This window comes from Engystomops pustulosus, chromosome 2 (assembly GCF_040894005.1).
Source record: "Engystomops pustulosus chromosome 2, aEngPut4.maternal, whole genome shotgun sequence".
In the NCBI taxonomy this organism is placed as follows: domain Eukaryota; kingdom Metazoa; phylum Chordata; class Amphibia; order Anura; family Leptodactylidae; genus Engystomops; species Engystomops pustulosus.
In genome coordinates, this window is record NC_092412.1 from 209,022,711 (window position 1) to 209,046,463 (window position 23,753).

Genomic DNA, 23,753 nt, shown 5'->3' on the forward strand with positions numbered 1-23,753 from the left:
ATAAACAGGTAGTTCTGATCCTGCTACTCATCATATATCATCATTATTGTAATCATTTAACATGTAAAAACCCATCAATATCAACCCAAATAAAGCTACTGCTATGGGGCCCAATGTATAGGCTCACCATTGGCATGTCTGTACTGGCAAAAAAATTACTAATGGTATCTACATTTTTAAGATAAACATCTGGCTAGTCACAGTTCACCCTACAAAATCATCAGCTTCCATATGCAGTATAGAAATTCATTGGTCATAGGTAATTGTTTATAAACTCTATAGACCCTAAATATAAATGTATTAAGGGAGCACTAATTATTCATAAAATGGTTCTCCAGGTTTATTAGGTCTTCACTTTTGGCTCCAGTTGGTCTAAAATTAATTTACCATACTTACCACTGTCCTTGCCTCCAAACCATCGCAGCTTCTCCTGTCACCACCAGCCTCTTCTGGTATATAGGGGCTCAGCATGAGGTTGAGTCTTCATTGTGGCAGATGTGCCATGTGTCACCACTGAGCCTCGGTATACCAACAGAAGCCCATGTTGGCCAGCGCTCTGATGCAGAGATGAGGATTTAGTTAAATATAAATTATTTTTTTATTTTTTATACCACCAGAGGTATTACCTTTATTGCAGTGTAGGGGGGGGACTTTTTAATTGGGCCTCATGAGTTCTATGTTTGCTTTGAATGAAGTGAAAGTAATAAAGAAATCTTTTGGATTTATCAGGTTATCCAAGGTTCGTTTAATATTTTATGTCAATCTACTTTCTTTGAATTCTATGGACATCTACTTCTTTCAGGAGACACTAGCAGAATCTAGAGACATACTTTACACAGCCAATGCTCGAGTTATTCTCTAATGTTTGTTATATCTCTACATAAGCTATCACAGATTACTACGCCGAGTTAGCTGCAGGTAGTCTACTCACCATCTTGTATCCTTCAAGCTGTTCTTTGTAGACTGAAGGGCATACTGCATGGTCTTGTTAATTAAGAATCACATTTAAGTATAAACCCTTTGGCAAAATGGACAATTGGATTACAACTTTTATGTGTCTCTCACCCATAGGTCAGAGCATCATGCAATCATTTGAAGACAAGTAACCTCTGAAGATTCTCCCTCATACATCCATTCTGCCATGTTTTGTGGCTGTCACCATAAGCCGTGTTTGTCTTCATGAAGATTCCTAATCTTGGTAATGTGATGAATAAATTTGAGGTCCTTGGAGTTGTAGGTGAAGGTAAGTCCTAAAACTTCCTTCTGATTTATTGCATCAAATACAACCTTAAGTATTGTAAGATGAGATTGTGTGTGTCACTGAATGATAAAGTTTAGTCCAGTCTAATTTTGAACCCTTACTTTGTTGGTGCAGTTTACAATAGAAAATTTCACCAAAATCATGGGGCATTTGCTTAGGGCTTGTACTGTGAATCCACCCCCATTTATTAGGACACACCCTTTGGTAATTCTAGTTTTTAAAACTTTCCAAAACTGTCTTAGAGAACCTTTTACCAGATTTTACTCCAATAAACCACTAGCCTCCTCAGGTAGGTTATGAAATGTCCTTTCTAAAATTTCCTCTCCTATGTGAGATCTCTCCAGTTACCCAAATAAATGTTCACCAGAGTTATATGCAAATGAGGAGAAAACAATCATTTATATAGACTGCAAGGGGAGTGCCCCTATATTAGAATCTATGGTACATAGTATTATGGTGTCCTATTAAAGATAAGAATCCTATATTTCAGAGCGCATCAGGCTTGTGTTACTGTGAGATACACAACCCAAGTTAGGGTTCATTCACACGTGGTATGCCTGGAGGTGAGGAGGAGGTGACCTCCATAGAAAACAGCGGTGCACGGCCGCACACTCAGAAAAAGAAAGAGCATGCTCTATCTTTTTGCCGTGTGCGGCGTGGATGGGTGCAAAACATGTGTGGCACTGTACCGCCACCGGGCCATCATTGCCGTCTATAGGGACGTACATGCGGCCACAAATTTCAGGCCGCATGTATGTCCCCATGAACGACTGTGTAAATGAGCCCTTACTGTCAATTAAAGACACAGTGGGCAGCTAAAGATCTCTGTATCTTTGGTATCTGAAAATGATAATAAGTGAAACCTAGTTGAGTTGAGGTTTACTTTGCACTGAGAAGTGGTCTTGTAGGAAGGTGGTCTTTATAAAAAAGAATTCCAGTATGCATAATATATCATTGAACTGGAAATAATGTCATAAGTAATCAGGATGATTGTGAGCTACTCGGAGAGGTAGTCTTATGGCGATGTTCACTGTAAATTGAAGTAATTTATTATTAAGATTCACCTCTTACAATTTACAGGGGCTTACACAATACTTCAGCATAAATTAAAATGTAAATTTATAAAATCAATATTAAGCATATTTTTGGATTTTTGCATTAATGCTTAAACTGACAACTTGATTATGTTGAGGCAAAAAAATAAAGATATTTAAACTTCAGATTTTCCATTGGAATGAAATGAACCATAGTGTACAGAAGAGGCAATTTACCACATGGGGAACCAAGCCTCTGTGAAACATTAAAAGCTCTTACTGTCCTCCTAAGTATAAGCGTCAGAAGCTAATGTCTAGTGGGAATCACAATTTCTTAGCATTTTCTTCTAAGTTCCTTGGCTGCTTAGATATGTCAACATTTGCTGTATTTTAGCAGCCATAGATTTTGTTTTATAATCTGAATAAAATATTTATAGGTGTCATGTGCAGAAAGAATTGGTTTCAAGAACACCATTGAAACCATTGATAACACCACTCAAAGTAGCCGTATTATAAGACTCGGTCCATCCAAATTAACAGGCATTCCTTTCATATTATTCAACATATGTTCTTAAGCTATGTACTTAAAATCTAGTCTTTGTATCTGTATATGCAAATGATATAAATACAATTAAAATGCACATTCTTGTACATTTTACTTTTTACTTTTATTGTTAATCCTGGTTGTTATGACAACCCAACGTTTTTAAAATGCAGTTGTCACAGAGTGAAAAAGAATTTTGGCTGGGGTTACAATGATAAAATATACAGTTCCGACAAATTCAACTTAAGAACAAACCTGCAGAACCTATGTTGTACATAACCCAGGGACTGCCTGTAAGTGCTAAAGTGCTAGTTTTTTAGAGCAGCTAAAGGGAACTTGTTAGGACGTTTTGGAACAATAAACCACTCACAAATTGCCCTAAATGTTTTTTTTTAAGTATGCACCAAAAAACCCAAACTTTATACTCACCTCCATCCTCGATCCTTCAGCCCCTGTGTATTACAGGTAGTGAAGCCAACGTAGTACACCCCTGCTTCACTGCACAAGCGCTGCCGACTCACCGCGAGACCCAGCAACGGCACAGGAACTTGCAATGTGAGTCCGATGTGCCTCATCAGACAAGTATAAAAGTTTAGCTTTTTTCCCTTTTCATCTACCCACTGCTCTTGTAAAGGTCAACAACAACCTGTAGTTAGTTTAGGGTCCCAAATTGACATGACAGGTCCTCTTTAAAAGAACTTGGGTATTGCATATCACATTTATAATAGGATATTTTTATTACAGTCATCTGCAAGTTTTTTGAAGACTGTGGTCCAAATTTGTTACTGTGCCTGTGCCAGTTATTTGTCTAAGCATGCATGTATTTATGAATATATTTCTGAATTTTTTGACACTTAAGAAAACTATGCACCTAAAGGGGCATTTTAGTGCTTAGCCAGAACTTTGAGACACAAGTGCACCAACACAAAATACAAGGGGCAACTGTGTGCACATCCTGATAACTGACCAGATTAACTAAGAGCATGTGCATAACTATTGGATTATCTGACGCAAACCGCAAATTAGTGAAGCTGCACAAGTTTTCATGTATATTTGTGCCTGTATGTTATCAGAAAATTCCTAATATATTTTCTGTTTTTACATTCATCTTTTCTAGTTTTAGTGGGGTTTTTTTATAATGATAATAATCTTTATATAGTGCCATCATATTCCATAGCACTTTACAAAACAAAGGGGAGATATACAAATAAAATACTTTTAAGAGGCCTTTAATTTTTACATTCTTACATTTTTACAAAACTTTGGTCTCTGTTTGTGTTTGATTGATCAGAAATCACTTTAAAAATAATAGGTCAGGGATTAACAAAAATTTTTATCAAATCTATATGGAATTTTTTTTTTAAGTAAAATTATGTTTATGATTATGATTATGAACTATGATTTAAGACCATATGTTTAAAATTACTGTTAAGAAGTGGTAGAGTAGACAGTGGCTAATTAAAGGGGTTTCACTATTAAAGGGGTTGTTTAGTATTTTATACAGATGACCTATGCCATTGATATCTAATCATGGAGGGTCAGCTGTTTAGGACTGGCACAATGCAGAGCATGTGGCTAACATACTTTGCTCCAACCGTGGGGGAAATGCGACATTCCTGTGGACTATTAAATGTTAACAAACCACTGTTCCAGTCATGGAGGTGGGGAGCTGCCGTATACAGTCAAACTAGCCCACCCCCTTACTGTCACTGACACTGCTAACCCAGCCCCACTCATGGAGGGTAAAAAGCAAGGCTTATTTCTCAACATATAGCCAGTGTGTCTCTCCCTGAGGGAGTGGTTAATGATGTAGCAGACCTAAGTCACATATAACCACTGTCTCTCGCTCACCTGCTTCCCCACCCTCAAGAATTGTCTTTAGCAAATTACATGTCTCTCCCTCAACATTTCAGCTAGGCATTTTGTATTATTTCCTACCCCTGACATAAGTAATCAGAGCTTTATATGTCCATAGTTGAATATTTGCAGACAGTCCCTAAGTACTAGTTCCATAATGACCGAATGGTGGTAACAGTGTCAATAAGGAACAAAGAGGCAGGGCAGTGCAGAGAACAATGAATGTACATGACTCGCCTCCTGTGAGTAGACTCACCTCAAGTGAGTATCATATAAGTATACAAACTGATTGTTTTAACATTACAGCTATGGAGAAGAACCATTTAGGGATAAGGGCAATGCTTTTTAATCATAATTTTTTTTAAAAAAGTATTTATTATGGGTGGGTTAATTCAAATGGTTGGTTTCTTTAAAGATGTTAAACTGTGGGACCCAATAGAAGGTGTTGGTTCTGTAAGCGATTATTTGTTTGAAAAATGTTTATATCAGCCCCTCAAGAAAAATAAAGTACAGTTACGATCATCGTAGACACTGACATGTGTAATTACGCGGTCCACCACTGTCATGATCAGGGTAGGGCTCTTTGACAAGGGATATGGTAGTTTTCAGAGTCAGAGGAAAGCACAATAGAGAAAACCCTTCTCTACTAAATCAGACATGTCCTGCAGAGTGCTGACATGTTCTCTTTAAGCTGCACAATATGAGGATTATGTCATCAAAGTGATGACTCATAAGACACAAAACAAACCTTGATTTTGACATACAGTAATTGGAGGAGTTTTACAATCTTTTAAAATTATGTGCAGATGGTTTACTAATGTGGTGTCTGTAGCTTAGATGTCCCTGTCAGACATCTTACATGATCGTACTATTCTTACATCATTGTGCTTATGGACTAAATTAGGATAAGGGGCGTAACTTGAGGAGGTGCAGATGTTCAACCGCCCAAAGAGGCTTACGGGGCCCATAAGGTGTCACTTTTCCATATGAGAAGACTAGTACTAAAAATTATAGTCGGGGCCTGGTACAGACTTTGCACTGGGGCGCATTAGCTTTAAGTTTTGCAACTGATCAGGATCAACATGAGACATCACTTGTCTTTTGCCCCCGCACCCTTTATTTTAAGTTTTTGGAGGGATATAATGTTAATTATGCCAAGTAGCAGATAATGCAGTTATTGTAAAATCAGCAATAGATTTGAATTACTTTACACAGTGTAGTGGAGGGACATAACAACATAAAAGCAGTGTCGCATTTAGTGTTGATGCTGCCCTAAGCACTCTCATTGCTTATGCCCACTATCGGTGACATCAAGATAATGCCTCTACCCATAACCCTCAGCACGTAACTAGAAAAGAGCAGCGCTGGACTCAGGAGTAGTCTTTCCAATGATCCACTATTAGCCTTAATTCAAATACTGCTTCAAGCTGCGTTCACACAATGCATTTTTATTTAGTTTAGGAACACAATTCCAGCACAATGGGGAGGAGTTTCTCCCAGCTCGTGCTCAGGAACATGCACCACCTGTTTTGCATTGTGCTTATGTGATCAAAAGACACTCCTTCCCACTGTGCTTGAATTGCGTTCCTAAATGTCATTCAAATGCAGAGTAAATATAACAACCAGGAACCTAAGTGTATCAACTAACCCTAAGCTACTGACCCTCTAACATGTACAGTGCTATCCTTAATTAAAGGGGTTGTCCATGCTAAAGGGGGTCAAAAATGAAGAGCAGCTGTACTTACAATAAGTCTGCAGTTTTTTTTTGCCATTGTTTGGCAGATGGCAGCACACGATGATAAAACCAACTTCCCTCAGAAACGCCCCCTGTCGTCAAACACGGGTACTTAATATAATAAAAGGCCCAATGATAACAGTATATTCTTCAACATTTAAAAAAAAAACAAACTCAAATTGCACAGTTCCAAATTATTATGCACAGCAGAGTTTCAAAACATTTTATAGATTGTAAAAAACTGAAAATTGGTCATTTGTTGAATTTGCAGCATTAGGAGGTCACATTCACTGAAATCAAAAGCTATTTCAGTCCAAAACATCCTCACAGGCCAAGTTACATGTAACACAGCTTCTTTCTTTGGTATCACCTTCACAATTCTTGCATCCAGAGTTAAGCTCAGTGTTGTGTATTCAGTGCTGAATTGTGAGATAATGTCTAATACCAGCACTTACTGTAAATCCAGCAACTCACAAATGACGTCTTAGATCGGAGGATTTCTATTTACAGGATATGGCAGCTTCTAGCAGCCAGAAAACAGATCTGAAAATTTAGCAACACAGAAAATGTTAGGTTCCTCCTTGTATCATCTCATAAGAGAAATAGTCACTGTGTCTGCACCAGTAGCCAATCGTCAGTTGTAGTAGCGTCAGTGCTGTCCTCAGTAGTTGCAAATGGAAGTCCAACAAACGACCGAGTCCTTTTAGGTGATGTAAGCAGATTACGACTAAGAATCTTTCAGATTCGAAACGCAGCAGTTTCTCTAATTTTAGAAATTAAAAATATAGTCATGGTCCAATGAGAAAAAAAAAGTGGGAAACTGACATGTTTCAAATCTGAAAGATTCTTAGTTGTAGTCTGCTTATATCACCTAAAAGGACTTGGCCGTTACTGGACTTCCATTTGCTTCTCATTTGAATCTCCTGATCCCGAGCTTGTCCGCGCAAAGGCAATCAAAGGCATATGGATTCTCTTTTTTGTCCTGAGTAGTGCCAGCACTGTCCTCAGTAAGCAGAGGGCTACCCTCTGTAGTCACAGAGCTGCCCCAGTAGTCACTGAACTTCCCCAATAGTCAATGCTGCCCCCAGTAGTCAAAGGGCTGCCCCTAGTAGTCACAGTGCTGCCCCCAGTAGCCAGCGCTGTCCACTGTAGTCACATTGCTTCCCCCAGTAGTCGCGCTCCTAATAGCCAGTGCTCCCTCCATGGCCCAGTAGTTACAGTGCTGCTCCTAGAAGCTAATACTTCCCCCAGTAGTCAGGGCTGGCCCTAGTAGTCAGGGCTGCCCCCAGAAGCCAGAGTGCTGCCTTCATGGCCCAGTTATCACGGTGCTGACCCACAGTGTTGCCTCCAGTAGCCAATGCTAGCCACAGTGCTGCCCCCAGTACTCAGCGCTTCCCTCAGCCAGTGCTGCCCATAGTAGCTAGTGCTGTCCCCATGCTGCCACAGTAGTCAAAGTGATGCCCCCCTGTGAATCGAGAAAAAAAGGAAAAACCTCATACTTTTTATACTCGAGTATAAGCCGACCCGAGGATAAGCCAAGGCCCCTAATTTTACCACCACATAACCTATAAGCCGAGGGTTGGAAATGCATTGGTCACAGCCTCCCAGTATATAGCCCCCTGTACTAAAAAGTCAGCCAGCCCCCAGTAGTATATAGCCAGCCAGCCCCCAGTAGTGTATAGCCAGCCAGCCCCCTGTAGTATATAGCCAGTCAGCCCCCTGTAGTATATAGCCAGTCAGCCCCCTGTAGTATATAGCCAGCCAGCCCCCTGTAGTATATAGCCAGCCAGCCCCCTGTAGTATATAGCCAGCCAGCCCCCTGTAGTATATAGCCAACCAGCCCCCTGTAATATATATATATATTGGGGATGCTGGAAGATGTGTATGTAAGTTTCATTTTTCGGTGAGATTTTTCAGCAGATTTTTTGCACTGAAAAACTCTGCTTATACTCAAGTATATACAGTACTCTGCTTCCCTTTCTCGTCAGCTCGGTGTCTTCTTCATAGATCCGACTCAGGTGAAGTACGATGGCATCCGCCTGCGTTAGGTCAGTTTCGGCAATAGGCCGTGACCCGGCACAGGTGGACATGTCATCGCCAGGAGACCCGAACCCGCAATGTTCAGTATGTATGTGAATTTTGCGGTTTGGCTTAGCACTATTAAATATACACACGTTACTTACCTTATTTCCCTTTCTTCACCTATAGGTGCTTATGGAGTGGTTCTTAAATGTCGACACAAGGTAAGAACAATCTGTGTTACACTTTATTTTACCTTTAATCTTTTTTTTACGTTGATTTTTTTTCCCATACAAATGGACCTTAAAAACTGATGCACTAAGACTGCTTATCTGATCTAAAAGTTTGAGCAGAAGTGAATAAAATGGCAAGATACGAAAGATTTTAAAGAGATAAATATTGGGACCAGCTTTTATTGATCATAGCAAAGAGCCTCTGGAAAGAGTGGTCTTGATTCTGAAGGAGTTGATGCTACCATATATTTAGTAGTACCCCATTGGATTCACAACGTGTTTATCCTCTTCAAGAGGATATTTTTGCAGTTCTGTTATGCTCTTTACATATCAACTTTTACTTATGTTTTTTTTATGACATGTAAGACTAACTTGTTAGGATAGTTTTATTACCGGTAATTAAAACGTTTTTTTTCTTTATAGAATTAGCATTACTGAAAAAAAGTTTATAAACCCTTTTTTGTCATTTTTCCCATGAAAGTTTTTTTTTTAACATAGTAAAACTTTATAAACCTTTACCAGAATATGTTAAAATATATATGGCATCAATTTGTTATGTTTGCCCACGTTGAGCTATAGATGCATAGTGTGCATGGACTACTACAGCTCCTTCTGCATTCTGCCTTCTGCTGTACTTGGCAGCAAACCTGAGAGTGCAGTCAAGCATGAACCACATTTATCAAAAACAGTGCTAACTGAACTATGTTTAGTTGTGCAGGGTGCGCCAGATTCATGAATTGTAGCGCCTGTTCTTCATGAATCTGACGCCCCCTGCAGTGCTCCAACAGAGTTCCCCGATTGTTTTTTGGTGCAACTTTAACATAGGGTGCGAGTGCAACACAATTCTGTCGGACACCGCATGATAAATGTAGTGGTCCGATTCTGCGCCCCTTTTAGCGTTGCAGACACTTCTTTAATGCATGTGCAAGCATTTTGCCCATACACGAAAAGTCCGACAGAAAACTGGCACAGTGGCTTTCATAAATCAGCGCCATGGTGTTTAACGCATGTGTTTCAAAACTCATATCAACAGCTGAAGAGAGATTAGCCTAATTACAGTATTTTTCGGACTATAAGGCGCACCATCAATAAATGCCTGCTAAAACGTCTAGGTTCATATGTAAGGCGCACCTGATTATAAGGATGAATGACCAGCAGGTGGCAGACCTTTGCACAGTTCAAGGCAGCTGTTGTCTGTAAGTACGGTTCATGTATAAGGCGCACTGGACTATAAGGCGCACCTTTGATTTTGGAGAAAATCAAAGGATTTTTAGTGCACCTTATAGTCCGAAAAGTGCTTTAACAAAATGCAAAAGTTAGTGTGATGTTACTGCTTAGGTTAACATAACATCAGCACATGGGTTTTAACATAATGTTTATATATGTGTTAACTGTTGTGTTTTGTAAATGCAAATGTTAGCTGAAAATTAATTAAGCAAATCTCTCTTCAGCTGTTGCAATGCTCTTTAAAACGTATGCGCTAAAACGCCATGTGTGACTGCAACCTGAACAAGGCCAATTTATACTCTTGATTATCTTGATTTCCTTATTCCTAGTTATTTTATTGATATTTAACTAGAATATTTAGACATTAACACTCCTATATGTCTTCTTTATTCCACACTCACTACTATACATTAAATTCCCCCTCCCCATGCTTCTAAAGACCGTTAAAGGAAAACTGCCCTAAGAGTTAGACAAAACAAACTACAGATACTCACCCAAGGTACTCTTCTAGGGATCACCTGGAAAAAAGAGTTAGAAAAAGCCGACCAGAGCACAGGGACGAGATGTCCGATGCTCCGGGCTGCTAATTATTCACGCCTCTTGCGTGACGTCATCTCCATCTAAAGAGAGTGTCAACATTAAAGAAGGCCACCGACTGGATCAGGATGAAGAGGACCTTAGGTGAGTATCTGTACTTTGTTTTGTCTAACTCTTACTGGTAGTTTTCCTTTAAGATTTGACAATAACCCCCAATCCTTCTCCCATATGTACTGTTATTCGCTGGGTCACTTATCTTATCATTTATGAAACACTATCAGTCTGTGCAGCAATCTTGCCAGGGATAAGAGTAAAACATTTTTTGAATATTGAAATTTGAAGAAAAAATAGGAACACAATCGGTCACCCACATTGTACTTAAACGTTCTCCTTCTGCCCGTATGAGTGGCAGGTCATATGACCCGCCGGCATCTACTTATGGGAGTTCCTGTGATGTCCTGTGTCCTGCAGACTTCCAGTGGGTTTAGAAGCCAAGTGTTCATTACTGAATGTCCTTGTGGCATGGACCCATGTACCTCCACTAAGCACTGTGGAAGCCATCAAACACATAGCTTCAGATTATGTTTCAGGTAATGTCTACAGAAATTGGTTACAGTTTTACTCCATATGAAATGTTTTTGATTCATGTAGTTTTATGATGGCTTGAGGAAACACTTGTGCCCTGGTCATTGGGAGCCTTTGAATTGTTCTCACATTTGCACTTAAATTCTACGTATTCAAGATGTCTCAAGGACCTGGCAGATTCATAGGATATATTCTCACAATCTGACAGTTTTTGTTGCAATATAGGCCTTGCTAAGGTATTTTTTGCATTTAAGGAAGGCAATCATAATGTCACCTTTTCTGAGTGAAGATTGGAGCCTACACGGGATGAAAATCAGTCATATCTCAGCATCCAAATGTAAAAGACATACAGGAATTCAATCAGAGCTTTATTTTTTTTTTTCATTATGTTCACCTTGATAGGTGCCATAGTCCAAATGGAGAACTAAAATACCAGATTTACTGCACACAGAGGACTTCATTCACAATCAGTGTCTTTATACAAACCCTTGAATTTAACCCAATATGGACATAGCTCTTTTTGATTTCCGATATAGGAAACTATTTATGGAAACACTTGAACGTGATCTCTCATAGGTAAATGGAAGTTCTGGAAAGATCAGGATACAGCTTTTTTTATTTTATCATAGTTTGCTTTTTAAATTACATAAGTTTTTTTTTTTTTTGATACAACTGTATAAAGTTGTTACCCCTATTTGGGGGATCAGTACATTTATGAAGAACTTTGGTACTTTTTACTATGTTTATATAATGGTTGTTTGAAAGAATAATTCCATGCCATATTTCCGTTGAAGATTAATTGTACTATCTTAAAGGGTCTGTCCACTCTCAGCAAATAATTGATATGGTTTGTGTAAAGAAAAAGTTAAACAATTTTCCAATATTCCAATAATTTTCCAATATACTTTCTGAATCAATTCCTTACGTTTTTCTAGATCTCTGCTTGCTGTCATTCTATAGAAAGCTTCTATGTTTGCTTCCAGTGGACAGAATTCTGTCCTATGGTCAGATGCTGGACATGCTGGTGCACGAGCCTTTAGTATCACACTGCTCTGATTACTCTCTGTGATTATAATGGCTCATGGTCAAAAGACCATGGACAGATTTCTATCCACTGGAAGTAAACATGGAAGCTTTCTATTGAGGGACAACAAGCAGAGATCTAGAGAACCGTAAAGAATTTATGCGGGAAATATATTGGAAAATTATTAAACTTTTCATTACTCAAATTATATTAATTATTTACTGAAAGTGGACAACCTTTGAGGTGTATATGAAGGGGAAGGTAACTAAAAAGTAAATATTGCAGAATTATGGAATTTAAAAAAGGCCTATCGTTGTTTTGATGAGAGTTACATAGTTTATACGGTTGATAAACTTTCCATGTTTTTGTCCATTTTGACAAACAGTTGGACCTGTTAGCAATGAGTTGTGTCAAAGGATATTTTGATCTCACAATTTAGCTTTCTTGCTATATTTGCATTTCCAGTATGACTATGTACGACAGGGTTAATGAATTACCAGTCCTCTGGCTAATTTTGTTCTACCCACACGCCTCTGCAGGTTTAATGTGGAATGAAGCACATGCTGTAACCTGTGAATATTTCATGAAGGTAATCAATGGGGGTGTAGAGAACGTTTGTTAATAGCTCGGTCTTAATATTGACATTACACGCAATGCTGGGAGCCTGCCTGCTGAGACAGCAACATGTGTGTACATCAGTAGAGCTGCTTACGTTCTGTGACCTAGACTGCTCTTCATTATCTAATGTGACTAAAGTAGAACTGTAAAATGCCAATGAGCTCATTGACTTCAGTTCAGAAATATTCCTTTCTGCTGCTAGTGATGGCGCTGACCTAAGATTTCTACCTGACTGATGAACTGCTAGCCAAGCTGGTGCTGGTATTTCATTTATACAGACGATACTAATTTTTATTTTCCTTAGAATTTAGCCTCTGATCATTTATTTATGGGCACTGAACTCCTGGGTAGACTATCGCCTATCTTTCAAACCGTGAGCCCTTTTTCACACACAGTTAACAACAGCTGGATGTTAAAAGGTTAAAGAATAGCTAACACTTTTTTTTATTAGACAAATTAATAGTGCAGGGGATAATAATACAATTTATAATATAATTCATTAAGGGTGTGGTCACACGTACCCCTAGCTCTGCATTTACAAATGTCATGATGGTGTAAGCGTTTCTATGGAACCGCATGTGATCGGTAACCAGAACCCGGTGTCTCGCATTAAAACAATGCAAGACACCCACTTCTGGTTGGGCCAAGGCCCACCCCCATACCCTAGCGCTGCGTTTGTAAATGCAGCCCTAGCGGTACGTGTGACCGTTCCCTAAGGAAAGCAGCTGCTCAGTCCTTTTTTTCTTCATGGTGATTAGTTTATCTGAAAGTCTTCTGAGGTCCATCCATTTCAGACCGATAAGTACAAGATCTTTGCCACTTTCCATCCCTAGAAAATATTTCCCTTGATGCTTCAGCTCTCTGAGGAGATTAGCCTATACCAGGGCTGTCTGTAAAGAGTTGAGTAAATAGACACATTGGCAGATATTTATCATACGATGATGCTTGTGCCCTGCCTCTGCTCTGGTTCCGGCCTCTTGATGTATCCGGCAGGGTTCTGTGCATCGTTTATTTGCCTGGCATAGAAATATACCCAGCCGGCGAATTTTCACATGTGCAGCGAGTGTGCAGGTGTGGGAACAGCAACGTCCTGTGCCAGCCCACTCCCGGCCAGCCGCGCCTTCCCCTTCAAGTGGAATGGTGTAAAGAATCACAAGTGCTAGCAATAAGCTAGTACGCCTTGTACGCACTAGTATATGCCCTAGTTTATAGCCTGCAAGCCCATGCTCCAGTATATAGCCAGTCAGCCCCTGTATATAGCCATCCCCCTGTTAATAGCCACCTCCACCCCCCAGTATACAGTCAGCCTGCCCACTAGTATATAGCCAGTCAACCCCTGTATATAGCATGCCAGTCCATAGTATATAACCAGTCCATATCTACCCCGCTCCCCTTCCCCAAAGGGCTTCAGAACTTTTTTATTTTGGGCCCAAATAGCCGCTTTCGCACCTTTTGGGCTGCCCTAGGCATTGGTGGAAATACACCCCTATACCTCACAATTTTTATCTCCTCAGTACACATAGGATTGAATCACTCCGTAATGCTCAGCCACTATTGCGACTCCAGCCTAAAACGTTTATCCCAGCATTACTACTGGCAATGCTTTGGATTGCAGAGGATGAATACTGCTTTTAGAATCCACTGACTGCTGCCGGTTCTGAACCTGCTGTAGAAATCAGTCCACTGGATCACAGTGCAGCAGTTAGGGGTTCTGCCTGGTACAAGTGTCAACCGAGATGCTATTGTTAGGTTTATACACTTACCTTCCAAAACATGTCTGATTTATCAGTTGTGTATCGGTTCACAAGTAGTGGGCTGAAGATCTTCAGGCACGTTTTGTAATATTTCTCTAAATCTGTTTCTATAGTAACTGTCTGGGATTGCCACCGAGTTTTAAGTGGCTAATGTTAATATTTTCATAGTTAAACTGCATTATTCTTGCCTAAAGAGGAAAACAAAAAGTAGAAAGTCTTCAGGTTCCATTTTAGCTCAAAAATAGAAAGCTTTAATCTCATCTTCAAGCTTGTGAAAATGTGACTGAATGTGATGATGAGGTGTCTTTTTAGCAGGTCTAAACTGTGCGCCACATTTTGGCGCTCCATCCTTAATTTTTTGGCGCATGGACTAATTTATATATGATATCACTCCCTTTCCTAAGGCCCCTTTGGCATTTTTGGTGCAAATCTGTCATTTTCAGGCACAGAAGCAATAATGAATTCCCCCATTAAAACAGCAATAGAGGCGTAAGTTAAGGGACAAGTGCAACCATACAGCTATTAGTGGTTTCCCTCTTACATTAATGGAAGGGAGCACTGGATGAAGGTTCCTATAAACAGCCCAGCATACAGTAGAGATCATTTTATTTCTTAAAATCTGGCTTCTTTCACCAAAAACATTGAACATTACAGGCCATTCCAATAAATAGACATCCATCTAGTGTCTGGAAGCACATAGAACTGTAGAAGGGAGTTAAAGGGGTTGTCTACTTTATCTCATGTAATGTGTGGGGATAGGATATTGGGTTTTTCACCAATATACATCTAGTAAATGTTCTGCTCCTTGAGTAAAGTTAACGTATTGAGGCCTTGCTCTTTTGATGATTCTTCATAGATGATAGTAGCTTATATATTAATTGTCATAACTGAGGTATTTCTCTTTTGTCCCCTGAACTGCCATGAACTTTCTCTCTTCTGGCAGAATTTACCCATGACCAGATTATCCATTTTCAGCATTGCCTCTGAAAATAAAAGACAATTCTGACATTTGGGACAGTTAGCAAGTACGTATTCTAGAAGTAACAGGAGTTTGTGCCAAATTTGTAAAATTCTCTCTTGCACATAGCTGATTTTTTCCATTTGGGCTGCACTGTGGATCTGTGTTTCTGAGCATGCTCCAGGCCTGGCATTTTGTAGGGGTTCTCCCTTTGACTATGTACAATTATGACCTTGAATAAACAATTTCCCAAAGATCAATTGTAATTGAGTTTTCCTGCCCTCAGTACAATCTTATTTTTCATTCAGAAAAGCATGTCCCCAAGTCACATTATTGATCTATTAGTCCAGGAGCATAGAAGCTTACTGCATCATTCCCCAGTTATTCTCCTTGTTTAACTCTTGCCTCTCTGCACAGATAGTTTTTAGGAGGGAAATACCAGCACTGCAAACGAGTCATCTGGTTAAAATTGTAATTATGTGGGGTCTTTTTTATGACCTTTCAGCATTTGCAGTTGGAAACAGATATCATAATACCTCATAGCTTACGGCCTTCTATATAACCCACTGACTAAATTTGCTGCAAGGAGGCACTTTCACTCAGTTAGGCCTTGTATTACATGACTGCGCATTGATTTTAGTGGTGTTAAAATGTCTACTTGCCAGCAATTTTTCTCACTATTAGCAGCTGACACGCTGAAATTAAAGGGGTTTTATGCTATAATGATATTGATGATCTACTTATAGGATAGGTCAGTGGTGGCGAACCTATGGAACGGGTGCCAGAGGCAGCACTCCAAGCTCTTTCTGTGGGCACCCGGCCATCGCCCCAGCGCAACAGGACTCAAAGAATTTTCCTGCAGTTCCAAGCAACTTAAAATATGCTGCTTTCAGTCATATTTTAAAGTGATACTTACTTGGGACTGTAGGAGGAGGGAGAATGTGTAGACAGGGCCTAATTATCTTTGTTGGACCTCCTCCTTGCCCCTATGATTCTCTGTGTACAGAGGGACACTGGAAAGAAGCTGCTGTACAATGATGCAAATTTTCCCTCTTTCTACTGTGTTTGTGTCATCAGGAGGCCAATATGATGGAACATTGTTGAAAAACAGGGAGCAATAAGTTACTGCTTTACCTCGCGATAAATGAGGTTGCAGTTTGGGCACACGGTCGCTAAAAGGTTCGCCATCACTGGGATAGGTCATTAATATCACTTTAACTGTAATTGAAGGGTTCAATGGCTGTACAGGCGGTCCCCTACTTAAGGACACCCAACTTACAGATGACCCCTAGTTACAGACAGACCTCTCTGCCCACTGTAACCTCTAGGGAAGCTCTCTGAAAACTTTACTTTAGCCCCAGGCTGCAATGATCAACTGTAAGGTGTCTCTAATGAAGTTTTATTGGACATTTTTTTTCTGGAGCTACAATTATAAAATATACAGTTCCGCCTTACATACAAATTTAACTTAAGTACAAACCTAAAGAACCTACCTTGAATGTAACCCGGGGACCACCTGTACTTCCAGCTAATTTTCTGCTGTTATTCCAGTGCTGGAGGTATCTGGAATCAGCTCATCATTGGAGTTCCTTAATGTTAGACCATCTCCAATCTGAAATTACAGTACTAGACGTAATACCTAGTTTATAAATATTGTTACAGTATAAAACCCCTTTAAGCAATCATTGTTTACACATCAAAAGTCACTTCTACTGTTTCCCAGTTATATCTATGGGACTTATTGGGCATAAATCTTAATGCCCAATTGGATCTGTTATAATAATAATAATAATTATCATCATCTGTATTTATATAGCTCGATCATATTCCATAGCCCCTTATAAATCATAGAGAACACTCAAAATAAGACATTATAGAATACAACATTGTCTTATGGAACCGTAGGAGTGAGGATGGAGGGGTGACACATGTAAGAGCTTGTATAATGGTCCAGCCATTCTTTATAATGGAACAGGATAAAATTATTTAATAAATAAAAATTCTTGGATCAGCCCCCACCTTAAATACAAAGTCTAGGGTCAAAGAGACTCCCGGGAAGCCCTTTACTTGGTATCTGGTGTTGGCTGGATAACAGACGGGAGGAGGACACAGGTTAGGTCAGTAAAGAGAAAGTTGAACTTCCATGCACGGAAAGGGAATGCATTGATGGTTGATGGTTTGCATTGATGGTTTGTCCAATGGGGGCAGTATATAGGGAAAAGAGAAGAGGAGAAGAGATGAGAAGAAAGCCAACAGAGTACAGTCCAATGGAGCAAAGCATCCTGAGGAGGAGCTAGTGGTCCACAGCATCAAACGATGCCAAGAGATCTAGAAGAATGAGGAGAGAATAGTCACCTTTTGGATTTAGCAGGGAGAAGACTTGGAGACTTTACAAAGAGCAGCATCAGTAGAGTGCATAGTGTGAAAAGCATATTGTAGGGAGGGAGGTAGGACAGACGAGAATAGACCAGTCGTTCCAGGAATTTGGAGACAAAGGGGAGATTACAAACTAGTTGGTAGTTAATGGCACTGGACGGGTCCAGGGTAGGTTTCTTTAGTAGTAGGTCAACAACAGCAGACTAGAAAGCCGATGGAAAGACACTAGAATAGAGAGAGGGGTTGAAGATGTTAGTGAGATGAGAAGTGACTGCTGGGGAGCGGGACTGTACCAGATGTGAAGGGATAGGGTCACTGATGTAGTCAGCCGAGCAGAGGAAAGGATCTTGGACACGTCTTCCTCTGACTGTCTTGAAGGAAGAGAGCAAACAGGGTGAGGTACCGGAGGGAAGGGGATTAATGGAGTGAGTGGATTGGGAAATCATTTCCTGGTGTATGCAGTCAATTTTATCTTTAAAGTAGTTGGACAGATTTTCAGCTCCAAGGTCTGTGATAGGTGGCTGTGCTTTTGGGCGTTAGTAAGGAGTAATAAGGAGTAAAGAGTATCAAAGCTCCTTTTGGGATTATTAGAGATAGAGGATATTAGATTTGCGAAGTAGAGCTGTTAGGTTAAGTAATGTGCTATAGCTTTATATTAGTTCAATTTCTGCAGTGTCTATGCTTTTTTTGTTCCAATGAATACTGTTTTAATGTGAATTAAATTAATGGAACAAAGATTGAAACTTAAGAAAAAAAACACCATTCTCTGTCAGGGCACATCAATACTGTGTGTACTGCAAAAACTTCTGCAATAGTGTCAATTTCCACAATTTCAAATTTCAAAAAATTTGCCAAAATACCCAAGTTATGATTGCCATCTTCAGCTTACGTAGCTCTCATCTAAGAGGCTTTTTGTACAAAACAGATAGTTTTGATTGTATTTGATTTTTTTGGTGCAGTGTCTGAATGATGACTACTGGATTTAGTTGTCACCTTACAACCTCTCCTTTCTTGGCCTATGGCAATTTCTTGCAGCTGAGATGTTTACTAGAATGCTGGCATTATACATGTTATCCAGATTTTGTTCCTGATAAACAAAGAAAGATGTGATTCTGTGTGCAGTAATACAAATAGATTAAAGGGCTCAGTTCGTGAAGTATTTACTGGAAATACTGCTCCCTTCTGATCATCTGTCTTTGTTATATTGTTGAGTGAACTTTTATGAAAGTGTCATTGTTTAGTCTTTCTGATTCTTAGAATTTGGTTTATGAAGTGTTGTCCAAATGTTGTTGTTTTGTGGCATTCAGTAGTTTCAGGTTGGTAATTTTTGGATAAAGTCTCAAAATGGAATCCCTTAACTATTATTTGAACATTTCTTAGTATTTGTGTTGGAAAGTTTACCTTTGGGCCCCTTTACATGAACCAGTAATTGTGTATTGTAGGTGATCCTAAACAGGTGGGTTTTTAGATTACGTTTGAAGGTTTGGAAAGTGGGGGACAGGCACACTCGCTATTGTGAGCCTAATATCAGCCATCGGACTACAGAGACCATTGGGATTAACCTGCTAGCTGAAAGCAAACCAGCCAACTCAGTCCTCTTAACAAAGCATGACCACTAATTTAGGGACACGCAAGTCTCAAGTCTCTGCATGGGCCGTAACAGTGCCCACATGGTCCAGTAGTTTACCCATTCTTTGTTCCTGCACCCTGCCTGAAGACTGCCACACATGGGCAACCCAGATCTACCTCACTACAAGCCTTTTTTGAACATACAGGCAGTCCCCTTTATAAGGACACAGACTACCCCAAGTTAAACATGGACCCCTCTGCCCACTGTGACCTCTTGTGAAGCTCTTTGGAAGCTTTACTTAACTCCCAGGGCTGCAATGATCATCTGTAAAATGTCTGTAATGAAGCTTTATTGATAATCCTTGGTCCCATTACGGCAAAAAATGTTGAAACTCTAATTGTCACTGAGGCAAAAAAAACCTACAAATTTGCCTGGAGCTACAATGATAAAATATACAGTTTCGACTTGCATATCAATTCAACTTAAGAACAAACCTATGGAACCTATCTTGTATGTAACCCGGGGACTGTCTGTATTTGTAATATATTTTATTAAAGAAGTTTGCTAAAAAAAAAAAGCTGTATGTAAACTCTCCTTGGCAACACTGTAACTGATCATTACTAAGGAGAGTCCATTTACAGTGTGTAGCCTACATGCTGTATAAGGATCAGTGTAGCATTCAGTTACATGATTTTCAGCCTGCTTCTCCCCTCTCTGCTGATATAACATTTATTTCATTTTCCCTATCTTACACTTGTTGTTAGCTCTGATTGATAACAGCTTGTTGTCCCTCTCAGACTAGTTAGTAAGGACATAAAGTGACATGCTGAGAAGTGTGAGAGATGCCGTTGGCAATCACAGCTACTGAAAGTTAAGGAAAATGTTTAAAAGTTGGATTACTGTACAAAACTATTTATAGTGAGGTATGTGAGGCTCAAAAGCATGCCACTGCATGTAACAGTGCCCCAAGTTTCCTTTAAATACAGAAATTAGTTTGCGAGCCCTGTTGGCTACAGTAAACAATAATAGGAATTATGACTAATTTTGTTTTGGTGTGGAATATGTTAGTGCTATAGAAGTGAAAGAGAATAAATAATAACCTATATTACAGAAAACTTTTATTTTCCATCCCATTGAAACAACTTGACCTTGTGTCGGTTGCTTCACAATTACAACATACTGCCAACATAAATTGTCATAGATGAGACATGAATGGAAGCCTCTGTTTCCTCCAAAGTACTAGCAAAACATTTATATCCAAATAAGGGTAGTAGACTTTTCATTCTACTCCCATATATTATTTTGTAGTGACCTTTTAACAGTTACATATACCTGATCCCGGACCAACATGGGGACACCCTTATATTTTGATGAAAAAAATGCATTACAAATACTGTAACTAAATAGAAATTAACTGGAAAATATTTCTAAAAATGGGATAATTCTGATCAGAATAGTTGGATAACTGTTCATACAGAGTGCTTTGCAGTTTTGCTGAAGAGCTACTTGTGATGCCCTACTTTTCTATATCATCAAATTGCCTGGTGCCACACAGAGCAGAAACTGGAGCAAACTACTGACACAATGGGAAAACGCAACGTACCAGCAATTATTTGTTATGAAATGTGATCCTGTGTTGTACAAAACAATACATAAGCAAAATATGAAACACTTGTTAAAGGAAAAGATGAATTTCTGTTATTAGTTTCTAATTCTGAATAGTCACTTAGATACGGCCTATTATGGAAACTCTAATGAATGAGAAATTTTAGGTCAGGTCACACAAACTGACTAGTCTGTCAACAGCTTACCTCCAAAAAACAAGTTGAATATTCTTCCCATCGTGATCCCAGCCTAAACACACCTTAAATATTTTCTCCATTGAGAAATAATCTACCTCTAAATTGTCCTTTTACCAGTTCCTGTAATTACTATAGTCCTGTTATTCAGGCTGGAACATGTACCCACAGGTTGCCTGCATCTTAGTGGTCCAATTCAAATAATGCTCAATAATGGCCCTTTTTTGGTTTTTCATTATGTTCCCTTTTTAGTAGGCGTTAAGAGGTTTTTACATTTCCCCTGACCTTAGAAATCAAGATATTAAAGATTTTCAATAATTAGCCTTGCTGACTCCTGCAGGAATGTTCTGAAGTCATCCGCCATTCCCTTAATAGCAGTGAAGTTATTTTACAGAGAGCTAGGCATCAATAGTTATTCATTAGGAAGGGACATAACTCGGTGGGGTTTCTATTAATGCGCAGTGCAAGTATTTGACATGGAGAATTTAAGGTCCCTATTAAAGAGCACACTTGAGTCTTTGGTTGACATGGTATTTTGAGTTTCTGATTTCTTACAGCAGCTGTAATGGGATAATCGGCATTTTATATTTCCAAACTTGGCATAATTATTAGGTTCACTTTACTGCAAGTTTTTTAAAGGGTTTTTCTTAAAGTAGACATTCATCCCCTATCCACTTGATTAGTCTCTAATTGCTCAGAGCCTGCACAGTGATCAGGAGAAAGTGGAGTCAAAATTCCCCTAAAGTTTCCCTTACAGAATGGAGCAAAGTTGCAGGTATGTATGCTTTTCCATCCCATTCTTCCGATTGCTATAAACTCCAATGGTTGGACTCTCAAGGAATAGACCATAAATGTTGGGCCACATGCATACCAAGCAGAACATGATCCCTAGTTTGCATTCCGTTTAATATTGGCAGGGGAGCGATGCTCCATATAGCCCCGGCACAAAAAATAACCAAGAAATGCAACACAAAGACAAATGTTTTTCTTACGTGCTGTATGTCTGCCCAGCACAGGAGTTAGTAACTTATTCTCATTTTAAGGGTCCCTATCTGAATTAAACTTTTGCAAATCTTTGTCTGACTATGTGTCATAAAGTGTGGATTGTGGGTTTGGATTTCTGCAAAAATTTATGCCAGATATTGGAGTAGATTATGGTAAATCTAATATCTACTCATGTAACGTGCAAAAGGAGGATAAAACTGAAGTCAAGCGTAAATTCATGTGCCAACTGGATGTGCAAATAAATTTTCACCATAAATTCCTCTCATATTTGGGCTGATTTAAATATATTCAGTTGGCACATACATTACAGACCAAAAGTTTGGACCCACCTTCTCATGCAGAGCTTTCTATATTTTCATGACTATAAAAATTGTAGATTTACACTGAAGGCATCAAAACTATGAATTAACACATGTGCAATTATATACTTAACAAAAACGTGGGAAAAAATTAAAATATGTCTTATATTCTAGGTTCTTCAAGCCACCCTTTGCTTTGATTACTGCTTTGCACACTCTTGACATTCTCTTGGTGAGGTTCAAGAGGTAGTCACCTGAAATGGTCTTCCAGCAGTCTTGAAGGAGTTCCAAGAGATGCTTAGTACTTGTTGGCCCTTGTTGTGATCCACCTCACCCCAAACCATCTTGATTACACAGCCTGGAGTTGTGTTTGGGGTCATTGTCCTGTTGAAAAATAAATGATGGTCCAACTAAATGCAAGCCAGATGGAATACATTGCCTCTGCAAGATGCTGTGATAACCACTCCGGTTCAGTATACCTTAAAATTTTAATAAATCGCTAACAATGTCACCAGCAAAGCACCTCAACACCATGCTTCACAGTGGGAACCAGGCATGTAGTGTCCATCCGTTCACCTTTTCTGCGTCGCACAAAGACACGGTGGTTGGAACTAAGGATCTCAAATTTTTACTCATCAGACCAAAGCACAGATTTCCACTGGTCTATTGTGCATTCCTTGTGTTCTTTAGCCCGAACGAGTCTCTTGTGCTTCTTGCCTGTCCTAAGCAGTGGTTTCCTAGCCGCTATTTTACTTTCTGGATGCTAATTAAGTTTTTTTTATTTTGACCTTTTACACATGTCTTTGCCTTAATCTTACTAGTGTTGTTTTTGATGTGTGGTCTTACTTGTATTTGTTTCCACCCATAAAACTCTTGTTCTGGTAGGATGGTATTATAGAATTATGGTAATATAGAATTATTTTGTAATTGCTTCATGCCTTCTAGAGGAAACATACATTTTCCTCAGGGGTGAACTAGCTGTAGGAAGATCTGATTAGTTAGTAAAAAGACTTGAGGGCGAGGCCAGGAGCATTTAGCTCACAACTCGATGCTCAGAAAAACTTTTCAGATTGCAAAATTTTGTGATTATTATTAGTGCTATCCAACTGAATCTTGTAAGGAGCAACATCTTTTTCCAAAATGTCAGTCAGCACCATCCACACATCTCCTTCATCTTTGTACCCCTTCTTCCTTAGTAGCATGGCAGTAGTTGCCTTTCAGCTCTTACATTAGGTAACTGTTTAGCTACATTGCATCTTGAGTTGGCTTGAAATCCTATTTCATCATGCTTATCTTTATACTGTATGTGAATACAAAT

At 39.3% G+C, this 23,753-nt stretch overlaps 1 protein-coding gene and 1 long non-coding RNA gene across 13 annotated transcripts in view; one reads left to right on the top strand and one right to left on the bottom strand.

Annotated features, from left to right (window-relative positions):
* Nucleotides 1–23,753, top strand: part of CDKL5 (cyclin dependent kinase like 5) — a 193,887-nt gene that overhangs the window by 86,176 nt on the left and 83,958 nt on the right. For 11 of the 12 annotated variants that reach the window (XM_072137929.1, XM_072137927.1, XM_072137935.1 and 8 more), the window contains 2 exons: nt 1,072–1,243; nt 8,640–8,674. In XM_072137929.1, the coding sequence (XP_071994030.1) occupies nt 1,180–1,243; nt 8,640–8,674 (99 nt within the window). In that variant the 5' untranslated portion in view covers nt 1,072–1,179. The remainder of the gene's footprint in view (nt 1–1,071; nt 1,244–8,639; nt 8,675–23,753) is intronic. The other variant, XM_072137937.1, reaches the window with a different exon arrangement.
* Nucleotides 6,741–16,994, bottom strand: LOC140119178 (uncharacterized). The gene is made up of 3 exons (XR_011853345.1): nt 16,880–16,994; nt 14,438–14,616; nt 6,741–6,974 (listed from the first exon to the last, which is right to left on the bottom strand). It is a non-coding gene; the product is annotated as an uncharacterized lncRNA (long non-coding RNA).